General features: G+C 53.9%; 1 protein-coding gene and 1 long non-coding RNA gene across 3 annotated transcripts in view; one reads left to right on the top strand and one right to left on the bottom strand.

Moving 5' to 3' along the window:
• The window catches only part of TFAP4 (transcription factor AP-4), a 35,555-nt gene that overhangs the window by 11,677 nt on the left and 11,612 nt on the right, over window positions 1-12,266 (top strand). The window contains exon 1 of one of the 2 annotated variants that reach the window (XM_072835553.1): window positions 10,858-11,245. The exons of the other annotated variant lie outside the window; for it this stretch is intronic. Within the exon in view, the coding sequence (XP_072691654.1) occupies window positions 11,157-11,245 (89 nt within the window). The 5' untranslated portion in view covers window positions 10,858-11,156. Of the gene's footprint in view, window positions 1-10,857; window positions 11,246-12,266 lie in introns of those variants that run through there. 2 annotated transcript variants of the gene reach the window in all.
• LOC140638370 (uncharacterized) lies at window positions 8,744-11,363 on the bottom strand. Its single transcript, XR_012035444.1, has 2 exons — window positions 11,062-11,363; window positions 8,744-9,391 (listed from the first exon to the last, which is right to left on the bottom strand). It is a non-coding gene; the product is annotated as an uncharacterized lncRNA (long non-coding RNA).

The following is a 12,266-nucleotide window of genomic DNA, read 5'->3' as shown; positions in this document are numbered from 1 at the left end:
AGGCAGGCTCCTCTTCTGCGCCAGGCCTTGTTTGGCCTGGGCTGTGCCACCCGTACCAGGTGAGCCCTCGAGTCCTGAGGCCAGTGTGGGAACCATCCTGGGGGCGGCTGTGAGGGGTCTGGGGGAGCTGCGCTGGCCCCGAGTAGCTGGGAAGATCGTGGGCCAGCCCCAGGGTGTCACAGGACGTCTGGTGCCACAGTGAGGACTGGACAGGATGGAGTAAAGCTGCCAGAGCAGCACTGGGCCATGGGGGTGCAGGCCACAGATGCACGCACACGTGCCTCTGCCTAGGCGGGGGCTCTGAGCCCAGCCCTGCCCGGGGAGAGCCCCCCTGCAGCCCTCCCAGGTCGGCTGTCATCAGAGCCGCTTCTGTCCCTTCCCTGACTCGGCCGTTCCAGGCCCATCCTTTTCTACCCTCAAATGGGACTTGTCCTGCCTTCTCTCCCCATCCCTGTCCACTCCTTCGGAGGAGAGCCGATGGCCCAGAAATGCTGGACACCCTCGCCGAGCTCAACAGTGTCCCTATGCTTTGTACCTTTCCCTTGAACCCCAAATACTCCCTCCTGGATTTCTGTGTGCCTCTGCTCAAACTTTGCCCTCTCTGGCCACATGCCCTTGGTTTTAGGTTTCTGGTCTTTCTTTCTTTCTTTCTTTCTTTCTTTCTTTCTTTCTTTCTTTCTTTCTTTCTTTCTTTCTTTCTTTCTTCTCTCTCTCTCTCTCTCTCTCTCTCTTCTTTCTTTCTTTCTTTCTTTCTTTCTTTCTTTCTTTCTTTCTTTCTTTCTTTCTTTCTTTTTACTTATTTGAGAGAGAGAGAGACAGAGTGCACGGCATGAGGGAGCGGTGGCAGAGGGAGAGGGACAGAATCCCAAGCAGACCTGGAGCGTGATGTAGGTGGCTTCGATGCAGGGCTCTACCCCACAGCCCCGAGATCATGACCCAAGCTGAAATCAAGAGTCACCCAGGCACCCTGACTTGCTCTCATTCTCATGTTGACCAAATGCCCCAAGACTCAGTCTCCACTTCCCCCTGAATTCCCTGGTGGGAAGGGCCCCGGGCTGAGTATCAGGTCCCACATTTCCCTGAGGGAAGGGTCCCTAACAGAAGGAGGTGAAGCTTTCCCATGGAGTGTGAGGCAAGGGGCTGGGTGCTGACCAGGTCCAGGATAGGGCGCAACGATGGAGGGAGAGCAGGGATGAGGGCAGGAGCCCGTCCCTGTGGGCTGAAGCGTCATGCCTGGAGACACCGGGAGCAGCGCTGGAGGTGGGGACAGGGGTGCATACCACAGGTGAACTTCAGCTCCCCCACACCCCCTAAGGGCTTGCTTGTGGACAAAGTGAGTCAGATTAACCTGGAAGAAGGAAGCACGCATCGGGAAGCCAGGGCCTTAGGGTACCTAGGCAAGCCGGGCGCCTCCCAGATCTGCAGAGCCTTGGGGGTGTGGGGAGGCGGGTGGTCAGCCCCTCCACCCCAGTACCCACCTTGGGTTCCCCAAAAGTGTTCACACCAGCCTTGTACACAAAGCGGCGTGTGTGCCCGGCGCCCCCTAGTGGTCGTGGGTCTCTGGCCTCGTTCCCCCAGAGATCTCCCTGTCAGGCTAGCTAAGGGGACCAGGGCCCTGGGGATACTGGCCTTTGCTCCAAACCCCAGGAGGGCTATCTGAGTCTTTTTCTGCCTTCCTGAGAGCATTCCAGAATCTCTCCCTGGCAGGAGCATTTTGCTTCTGTAGACCTCCAACAGCTGGCATTAACCCCTTGCCGCCTGCTATCAGCAGCTGGGGTTCCCATATTCACCAGAACATGCTGGGGCGCTAAAGGCCATCTGCTACATCCCCCAGGTCCTGGCATATTTGTGTGGAGGACGAAGCCTCAAATGAGGGTTGGGGCCCTAGATTCCTGTTTAGGCTCCATCTCCAGTTCTCTGTATATTCTTAACTTTCTCCTGCCCACCTGTGGCAGCAGGATTCTCATAAAGACCCCCAGTGACGTTTGTCCTGTAGAAAATGAAGTTAGAGACTCAAAGCTTGAAAAGGGTCAGTGTGAGGGACGCCCTCTGTTTCTTAGAGGGAGGGGGGCACAGGGCAAGGACCTGAGATTGGCTTCTAGGAACTGGTCACTGTCCCCAGCCAACAGCCAGCAGGACAACGGGGACCTCAGTCCTACAGCTGAGAGGAACTGAGTTCTGCCGACAACCACTGAGCTTGGAAGAGGATCAGAGCCCCAGGTGAGATCATAGCCCCGGCCCACACCTGGATTTCAGCTGGTGAGACTCTAAGCCAAGAACCCAGTCATGCCTTACCTGGCCGTTCTTTTTTCTTTTTTTTTAAATTTTTTATGATAGTCACACAGAGAGAGAGAGAGGCAGAAACATAGGCAGAGGGAGAAGCAGGCTCCAGGCACCGGGAGCCCGATGTGGGATTCGATCCCAGGTCTCCAGGATCGCGCCCTGGGCCAAAGGCAGGCACCAAACCGCTGCGCCACCCAGGGATCCCTTACCTGGCCGTTCTGACCTCTTGAACTAAGTAATGATAAATGAGTGCCCTTAAAATTTTTTTTTATTTTATAAAAAGATGTTATTTATTTATTTGAAAGAGAGAGCATGAGCAGTGGGGAGGGGTAGAGGGAGAAGCAGGGAGCCTTGTGCAGAACTTGATCTCAGGACCCTGGGATCATGACCTGAGCTGAAAGCAGATGCTTAACCGACTGAGCCACCCAGGCATCCCCTTTATAAGATTTTTTCCAAAATATTTATTTATTTATTTTAGAGAGAGAGAGAGCAGAGGGGCAGAGGGAAAGAGAGAAGGAAAGAAGCAGACTCCCTGCTCAGTGCAGAACCCAGACGAGGGGCTGCATCGCATGACTCATGAGATCATGACCTGAGCAGAAATCGGGTCTGACACTTAACCTTAACCGACAGAGCCACCCAGGTGCCCCTAAATGGCTGCTCTTTTAAACCAATAAATTTGTGGAAGTTTGGGCACCTGGGTGGCTCAGTTGAGCATCTGCCTTTGGCTCGGGTCACGATCCCGGGGTCCTGGGATTGAGTCCCACATTGGGCACCCCACAGGGAGTCTGCTTCTCCCTCTGCCTGTGTCTCTGCCTCTCCCTGTGTGTCTCTCATGAATAAATAAATAAAATATTTAAAAAATATTTGTGGGAGTTACACAGCAAAGGGAAATGAGCACATCATCTGTCCAAAGAGAAGAGCAGAATTCCAGACACATGACGGATAAAAATTTTAAAATGAGAAAAATTGGGCAGCCCTTGTGGTGCAGCGGTTTAGCGCCGCCTGCAGCCCAGGGCGTGATCCTGGAGACCCTGGATTGAGTCCCACATCAGGCTCTCTGTATGATGCCTGCTTCTCCCTCTGCCTGTGTCTCTACCTCTCTCTCTCTCTCTGTCTCTCATGAGTAAAGAAATAAAATCGTTTTTTTTTTTTTAAATAAAATAAAATGAGAAAAATCTATCCCCTTCTCCACACAGGTGCTATGTAGACTCAAAACCTGCAGCAGTCGTCCTGCTGCCAGCCCTCCCTCCTGGCTGGAGGGTAAATCTACTCAGCATACACATCCTTCATCCAGGATTCCAGCCAGTCTGGGTTGAGGGCAGGGTTTGCTCGGGGCAGGGCTGTGCGGCCAGCATCCTCAGGGCAGCCAGATGCCACTTGGGCTGAAGAAAGGAGCTCTGGAATCCATTGCTCTAGGGGATCCCCATTATTTCTGGAGCTCCCCAGACTTCTGGGCATCTTTAGGGTCTATAAAGCTGTTTCTAAAGTAACAGCTTTATTAGAATCATAATCCCCCTACCATATAAGTCACCCTTCTAAAGTGTACAATCGATTGGGTGGTTTTTAGTATATTCAGAGTTGTGCAACCATCACCACAATCAATTTTAGAACTTTTTTTTAAAGATTTATTTATTTATTTATTTATTTATTTATTTATTTATTTATTTATGACAGACAGAGAGAGAGAGGCAGGGACACAGGCAGAGGGAGAAGCAGGCTCCATGCAGGGAGCCTGACGTGGGACTCGATCCCAGGTCTCCAGGATCACACCCCAGGCTGCAGGCGGCGCCAAACCGCTGCGCCACTGGGGCTGCCAAATTTTAGAACTTTTTAAAAAAGATTTTATTTATTTATTTATTTATTTATTTATTTATTTATTTATTTGAGAGAGACTAAGCGCACACAAGCAGGGGGAGGGGCAGAAGCAGGTTTCCCACTGAGCAAGGAGCCTGAGGTGGGACTTGATCCCAGGACCGTTGGGACCATGACCTGCCACCCAGGCACCCCAATTTTACAACATTTTCATCACCTCAGGAAGAACCCCCGCCACTCCAGATCTGTCAGCAGTCACTCCCATTTCCCCCTGACTTCCTCTAATTCCCTGGCAATCTTGTCTCTTTTCTGACTCCATGACTTTGCCTATCCTGTACTGTGGCCTTTTGTTTCTGGCTTCTTTCACTCAAAATGATGTTGTCCAGATCCCTCCATGCAGGGTGTCCCTGGGTGGCTCAGCAGTTTAGGGCCTGCCTTTGGCCAGGGGCGTGATCCTGGGGCCCTGGGATCAAGTCCCTGCAGGGCCTGCCTCTCCCTCTGCCTGTGTCTCTGCCTCTCTCTCTGTGTCTCTCATGAATAAATAAAATCTTTAAAAATAATAATAATAATAAAAAGATTCATCCATCCTGTGGTATGTATCTGTACTTCATTCCTTTTGTTAACTTTATTGGTATCACGTACCATACCACTCACCCATTTAGTGTTCAATTCAGTGGTGAGCGCAGCGTGATGCATAGAGTTGTTGGATAACTATGTTGTGTACTTGAAACTAATACAACATTGTGTCAACTGTACTTCAACTAAAAAAAAAATCAGGGTACAAGTCAGTGGTTTCTAGTATATTCACAATTTGTACAACCATTATCATTGTCATTTTTAGAAAATTTCATCTTCCCCCAAAAGAAACCCATACCCATTAGCAGGCACTCCCCAATTTTCTCCTGCTCCTAGCCCCTGGCAGCCACTCATTTACCTCCTGTCTCTGTGGATTTGCTATTCTGTATATTTTACTTAGTGGAATCTTACACTCTGTGTCCTTTTGTGATTGTCTTCTCTCACTGAGCATTAAGTTTTCAAGGTTCATCCATGTGGTGGCATGTATTTGTACTTCATTTCTTTAACAATTTTATTTTTTATTTTTAAGGGGGGGGGAGAGAGAGAGAGGTAGGAGGAAGGGCAGAGGCAGAAGCAGAGGGAGAGGGAGGAAGAATCTTAAGCAGGCTCCACTCCCAGAGTGGAGCCCAATGTGGGGCTTGGATCCATAACCCCCACACATGACCTGAGCTGAAACCAAGTGTCAGAGGCTTAACCAACTGAGCTACCCAGGCACCCCTGTACCTCATTGCTTTTTATGGCTAAGTAATACCTATTGGATGCATAGACCATATTTTTGGGTAGTCATTTATCAGTAAAGCCTGTTGATGACTCTCATTCACTCTTCCGACCTGGAATTTGGGGATGGGGATGGGGGAAGGAGAGCAATCAAGGAGGAAGGGAGCTGGGTGGGCTCCTATTTGATAATGTAGAGGAAGGAGAGCCAATGTCCTGAGGCCACACTGCAGTCACAGGTCTTTTCCTCAGGTGAAACCGTCTGTCTCTCCATGCCTGCTTTCCAGAGCAGTATCTGCCCAGGGTCTGCAGCCAGAATTCAGCTGCAAGTGAGCCAGCTGTCAGCCCCGTAGATGATAATCTGAATTTCTTTATTAAAGGAAAAAATATATATATATATTTATTCATGGGAGACACACAGAGAGAGGCAGAGACATAGAGAGAGGGAAAAGCAGACCTGCTGCAGGGAGCCCAATGGGGGGGCTCAATCCCAGGACCTTGGGATCATGCCCTGAGCCAAAGGCAGACGCTCAACCACTGAGCCACCCAGGTGTCCCAATAGTCTGCATTTCTCTCTCTCTTTTTTTAAAAATATTTTATTTATTTATTTATGAGAGAGACAGAGACAAGACAGAGAGACAGAGAAGCAGAGACACAGGCAGAGGGAGAAGCAGGCTCCATGCAGGGAGCCCGATGTGGGACTCAATCCTGGGACTCCAGGATCACACCCTGAGCTAAAGGCAGGCACTCAACCGCTGAGCCACCCAGGGATCCCCAACAGCCTGCATTTCTAACATAGATCATCCACCAAGACAGTTACCTGATCACTGTCTTTACAGAGACCAACCCCTGCCTTCCCCCACCCCACCCCCACACTTCAAGGGGCAAGTGGTCTGCAGGCTGACGGTCATACCACCCCATCCTATGTGCAGGCTCTACACCTGCTCCTTTTCACCTGTGCCAGGTTTTAGCAGGAAGAGAGGAAAACTTGGCCCCTCCTCTGTCCCTCCCCTGCACATCACAACCCTGTCATTCTCTGTGGGCCAGCTCAAATGCCTCTGGTCACTGGTGCCCACGGCAGCCTGGCATCAGTGGGAACGACGACCACTTACTAATGCTACGACATGCCAGGTGTATCACAGACTTCTTGCAACAGCCTGTAAGCCCGGTGCTGCATGGCCTCTGTGTTACAGATGAGGAAGCTGAGTCAGGTTAAGGAACATGCCTGTGGTCACTCTAACACCTGAAGCTGGGGTTCAGGTAGAACCTGGATTCTGAACCGCACCATACAGCTCTTAGTCCCTCCTGGCATTCTGTTGTCCAAAGAGCTGGGAGGGTGTGTAGACAGAGGCAAAATCCAAGGACTTTGGCTGCCACGGTGTCCCAGATGCCAAGCAAAAAAGGAACAAGAGGGTCACATACAGTGAGAAGAGAGAGCACAGAGCTCCTTGGAGGTCACCAGTGATGCGGGAGTAGTTTTCATGGAGTCGGGCAGGGTAAGCAGGAGAGATTGAACAGAACACCCACTTCAGGGAGTTTTGCTATAAAGAGCAGCAGGGAGAGAGTGGTAGCTGGAAGGGGTGGAGGGTGGTAGGTGTTTTGTTTTGTTTTTTAAATGGGAATAACACAGCTTGTTGTTGGAAACGATTCTCACAGAGGGGACACAGTGGGCAGCCCGGGTGGCTCAGTGGTTTAGCACTGTTTAGTGTTTAGCCTCCAACCCAGGGCCTGATCCTGGAGACCCTGGATCGAGTCCCACATCGGGCTCCCTGCGTGGAGCCTGCTTCTCCCTCTGACTGTGTCTCTGCCTCTCTCTCTCTCTTTCTCATGAATAAATAAATAAAATCTTAAAAAAAAAAAGAGGGCACACAGTGAGGATACAGGAGAGACATCGTTGAATGATTCTCACGGAGGGTTGTACACGCACGGACGGAGCGCAGACACTCATCCTGACACGGGCCCGGATGGCAGGTGACAGATACAGATAGGGAGGCAGAGGCGATAAGTGGAGCATGTAGGATTTCTGTTCAAGGTTGGTCCCCTTTCCTCAGAGAAACAGGACCTGAAGTCACGTTAGGGGAGTGAGGAGGTGGGGAGATGATGAAGGAGAGAGGAAGAGGTGGGAGGAAAAACAGACCAGAGCAATAGGAGCCTCCACTGTGGGATCTGAAAATAAGATCAGTCAGCTAGGTTGTGGGATTTCCTTTTCTTGGGGCTGTTTGGCTAGTGGGGAGGGCGGGGGTAAGGCAGGCGGGGTTGGACAGGTGAGGGAAGGATTCTATTGATGGGCTGTGAATTCTAAGCCGGATAACGAGAGGAGATGATGAAGGGGCAAGGCATTGGCAGGATTGATGGGGTCATGCAAATTAGAGCCCACAGGTCAAATCCAGCCCCCTGGCTATTTTTTTTCTTTTATTGTGGTAAAATGTATGTAGCATAAAGTTTGCTGTTTTCACCATTTTATTTTTTTTTAAAGATTTTATTTATTTATTCAGGAGAGACACAGAGAGGCAGAGACACAGGCAGAGGGAGAAGCAGGCTCCATGCATGGTTACTGATCCTGGAGCTCCGGGGTCATGCCCTGAGCCAAAGGCAGATGCCCAACCACTGAGCCACCCAGCCATCTCTGTTTTCACCATTTTAAAGTGTACAATTCAGGGGACGCCTGGCTGGCTTAGTTGGTGGAACATTGGCTCTTGATTTTGGGGTCATGAGTTCAAGCCCCACGTTGGGCATGGAGCCATTTAAAATAAAATAAATAATAAAAAAAGTTTAAAGTGTACAATTCAGTGGCATTAATTATATTCCCAGTGTTGTGCAACCATCACTGTTTCCAAAATTTTCCATCACCCCAAAAAGAAACACCATACTCATTAAGCAATAACTCTTTCATTTCTCCCCTACTCCCAGTAACCTCTGATCTACTTTCTATCTCAGTGAATTTGCCCATCCTAGGTACTTTCATGCCCGTGGAATCATAACATATGTGATCTTTTGTATCCTGACTTAGTTTACTTGCCATGTTTTCAGGGTTTGTCTATGTTGTAATATAGATGAACCCTTCGTTCCTTTTTTTTTTTTTTTAAGATTTTTTATTATTTATTCATGAGAGAGAGGCAGAGACATGGCAGAGGGAGAGGCAGGCTCCATGCAGGGAGCCCGATGTGGGACTCGATCCGGGGACTCCAGGATCACGCCCTGAGCTAAAGGCAGACGCCCAACTGCTGAGCCACCCAGGCGTCCCCCTTCGTTCCTTTTTAAGGCTAAATAATATTCCATTGCATGGATAGACCACATTGTGTTTATCCACTGATCAGTTGAGGGACAGTGAGTGGTTTGCCCCTTTTGGCTACTGTGATTTTTTTTTTTTTTTTTAGATTTTATTTTATTTATTCATGAGAGACACACAGAGAGAGGCAGACACACAGGCAGAGGGAGAAGCAGGCTCCATGCAGGGAGCCCGATGTGGGACTCAATCCCAGGACTCCAGGATCACGCCCTGGGCTGAGGGCAGATGCTCAACTGCTGAGCCACCCAGGCGTCCCTTGGCAACTGTGATTAACGCTGCTTTGAACACTGGCATATAACGACCTGTTTTGAGTCCTTGTTTTCATTCTTTTGGCTTCTACCTAGGAGTGGAACTGCTGGGGCAGAGTACAACCTCTGCCAGGTTTTGTATGGCCCCTGAACGAAGAATGGTACAGTCTCCCTAAAATGTTCACATCCTAATCTGTGGAACCTGTCACTAAATTGCGTTATGTGGCAAAAGGGGCTTTGAAGATACAGCTAAGGCAAGGATCTTGAGATGGGAAATTATTCTGTATTATCTGGATGGGCCCAAGATCATCATAAAAGAGGCAGAGTCGAGGGGTTGGGATAGGAGAAGAAGGAGATATGGTCGAGAAGGAGATATGGTCATAGAAGCAGAGGTTGGAGTGAGCCGTTGGAGTGAGGTCACCAGCCAAGAAATGGTGCTCAGGGGGAACCAGGATCCATCCAGGCGGTTCTGTAAGAGAAGAGCAGGGGGTAGACACGCTTCTCCCGGTTCTCATTCATTCCTCACGCATCCATTCGGGCCCTATAGATCCTGCTCAGTGTATACAGTTATATGGCCCTCTTTCCTATGTTGCCCCCCAGAAGTCATAATTTCCTGAGCACATTTCCTGTCCCCACAGTGAGACTTTCCAAGGACTGTGATGCTAAGTGAACTGGGATCTGTGCTTCAAGTGCCCAACAGGTTGCTTTAAAGATGAGAGAACACGCGTACAAAAATCTACACGGTACTCTCAGTATCTAATAATCATCGTTCCTGAAATATCAGTAACTTTTTTTTTTTTTTTAATATCAGTAACTCTTGTTAGTAGTAGGAATATTTTAATTAGGAGGCGCGATTTGGGCGGAACCTTGAAGGCGGAGGGGATTGGGAAAGGCGGTGGGCAGGAGCGAGGACATTCCGAGGCAGGCGTGGTCTTCCTGAGCCAGGGGCCAACCCGACAGAAGCCAGGGGAGGGGACTCGGGAGGGGGTACGGAAGCGGGCCGCCGCAGCGTCCTTGCCCCCCCGCCCCGGGCATCACCGTAGTAGAGAGCGCACCCTGGCGGAGGAGCAGGTCCCGCACGGCCTTAGGCATGAATGGGAAGCTTCGGGCCTCCTCTGCTGTCCAGCCTCCCCGCGGAGGGGGTAGTGGGAGGGTGGCTAGTGAGGGGGACCCGGCGGCAGCCACCAAATCTGCGGGCCGCTGCCGTCCTGGCCCGCCTCCAGCCTTCACTCCCCGCCGGGGCCCCCCGTTTCTAAAGGCAGCCCCAGGATCTGAGGCGCCCGGCGCGCCCCCTTCGCTCTGCACCCCCCCCTCCCCGCCCCCCGGCTCCGAAATTCCCAGGCTCCGGAGCCCAGGCTGGGCGGCCAACTGGGCAGCCAGGGAGGGAGGGGGCTGGCTGGCCTCCGAAGTCGGCCCCAAGTTACATGTGGGAAGAGGTGGCTGTGACGCAAGTTTCCAGGGGGCCCTGGGCTCGGAGGGAGCGCGCCAGAGCGGCTCCTCTCCATGCAGCTGCAACCCGAGCAGCACCCCAGGCCGCCTTCGCCGTCTCCGCGGGGCCCAGCTGCGCGCCCGCCGTCCCCGGGGGCCGCCGAGCGCGGAGACCCTGCACCGGGCAGTCCCCGCCGGACCCCGGACTCGCGGGCTAGGCTCCCTCGCAGTGGCTGGCCTTTTTTTTTTTTTTTTTTTTTTTGCAACGCTTGCCAACCTGTCAGCTGATGGACCTCATCACCCATAGTGGCGCATGTAGCTCGGCCGCAGCTCGCTCCATTCACACCGCGCCCCCCAGCCGCCCCACGGCCCCCGGCTCCCAGTGCCGGGGGGTTGGCCCGCAGACCCTGGCTGCCACTGGCCCCCGGGGGCCGGCGCCCCTCTCGCCCTGGCCTCGCGCAGCCCCGGGGGCGCTGCAAATAGTCCTTTGTTTACATGCAATTCCTTACTCCGCGGAAGGAGGCCGGGGGAGTGCTGAGTTTTCACCAGCTGTTTCCCGCCTTGAAACAGACATCTGATCAGCTGCAAACACACACACACATACACACGCCCGGGGAGGCAGGCCGGAGAGACCTCCCTCCCGCCCCTCCCGCCCGCCTCCCTCCCCTCGCCGCCGCCGCCGCCAGCATCTGGGACCGGCCGTTTCTGCACCTCCGTCCGGCGCTGCCCTTTGATTCGGATTTCCATCTTGCATTCTCCGGCGGACCGCGGGACCCGGCTCGTGCAGAGGAGGGGGGCCGATCGCTATGGAGTATTTCATGGTGCCCACTCAGAAGGTGCCCTCTTTGCAACATTTCAGGAAAACAGAGAAAGAAGTGATAGGAGGGCTCTGTAGGTGTGTACTCCTCCTCCCCCCCACCCCCTTCCCATGATTGCAGCCCCCGGCCAGCCCGCCCGGGCAGGCGCGCGTGTGCGCACGCATGGCCCGCGCTGCCAACCCCGCTCGCCTTTCTTAGCCGCCGGGGCGGCTACAGCCCCGCGCGCCGGGGTTGCGCCGCCGGGGGACCCTCCTCCCCCGGAACGTGGGGGCCCCGAGCGGCCCCGGTCACTTTTGTCCGCTGCAGGCGGGCGAGTCGCGACGTTTGTAAATTGCAAACAGACCCACGTGGTTCTGCAGCAGTCCCGGCCATGCTTGGTGCTGGTGGCTTTCCCCCCCGCGCTTCCTCCTCCCCCCTCCCGCGGCGGCTTCCTTCCTCTCCCTCCTTCTTCGCTGTCTCTGGGTACCCCCCTCCGTGGCGGTTTGGGGGGCCCGGGCCGCGCGTGGGGCCGTGGCGCGGGCGGCTACAATGCAGCCACGCCGCGGCTCTGGGCGCGAGGGGGGGATCCGGGAGCCGGGTAGTGTGTTTGTAGGGTGCGGGGCTGCGGCGGGGCCGGGGGGCGTGCTCGAGTGGGGGCGCGGGGATGGGTGGGACCCGGGAGGCCGGCGCTGCCGGCCGGGGGCGCCGCGGACCCGGGCACGTTGGCGGCCGCTCGCTCGCTTGCCGCCCGCGCCCGGGCGCTGTTTACTAGCGAGGCCTGGACGTGACTCTGCAGCCCTCTTGGAGTAGGCGGACCTCGGCGCGCCGCCTCGCGGGAGCTGTAGTTCCCCGCGCCCCGCCCTGCGGCATTGTGGGAGTTGTAGGCGTGCCCGGGCCACGCTTTCCTCGCACAAAGCTCAGCTCCCGAGGGCCGGGTGCGCCAGGCGGGCCCGCGGGGGGGTGCCTTTTGGGGAGGGGGCACCGGACAGTGCCCCTGGCCTCGTGAGGCCGTTGCCCGCCGCCCGCGGGGCTCGGCTGCAAACTTTCCCAGCCCACGCCCCTCCCCCAGCCCTAAACCGAAAGCGTCCAGCCCCACCGTGGGTGGGTGACCCCGGGGCC

Source organism: Canis lupus, chromosome 8, assembly GCF_048164855.1.
Source record: "Canis lupus baileyi chromosome 8, mCanLup2.hap1, whole genome shotgun sequence".
NCBI classification, from domain to species: domain Eukaryota; kingdom Metazoa; phylum Chordata; class Mammalia; order Carnivora; family Canidae; genus Canis; species Canis lupus.
This window is presented reverse-complemented; position numbering and strand designations above follow the sequence as displayed.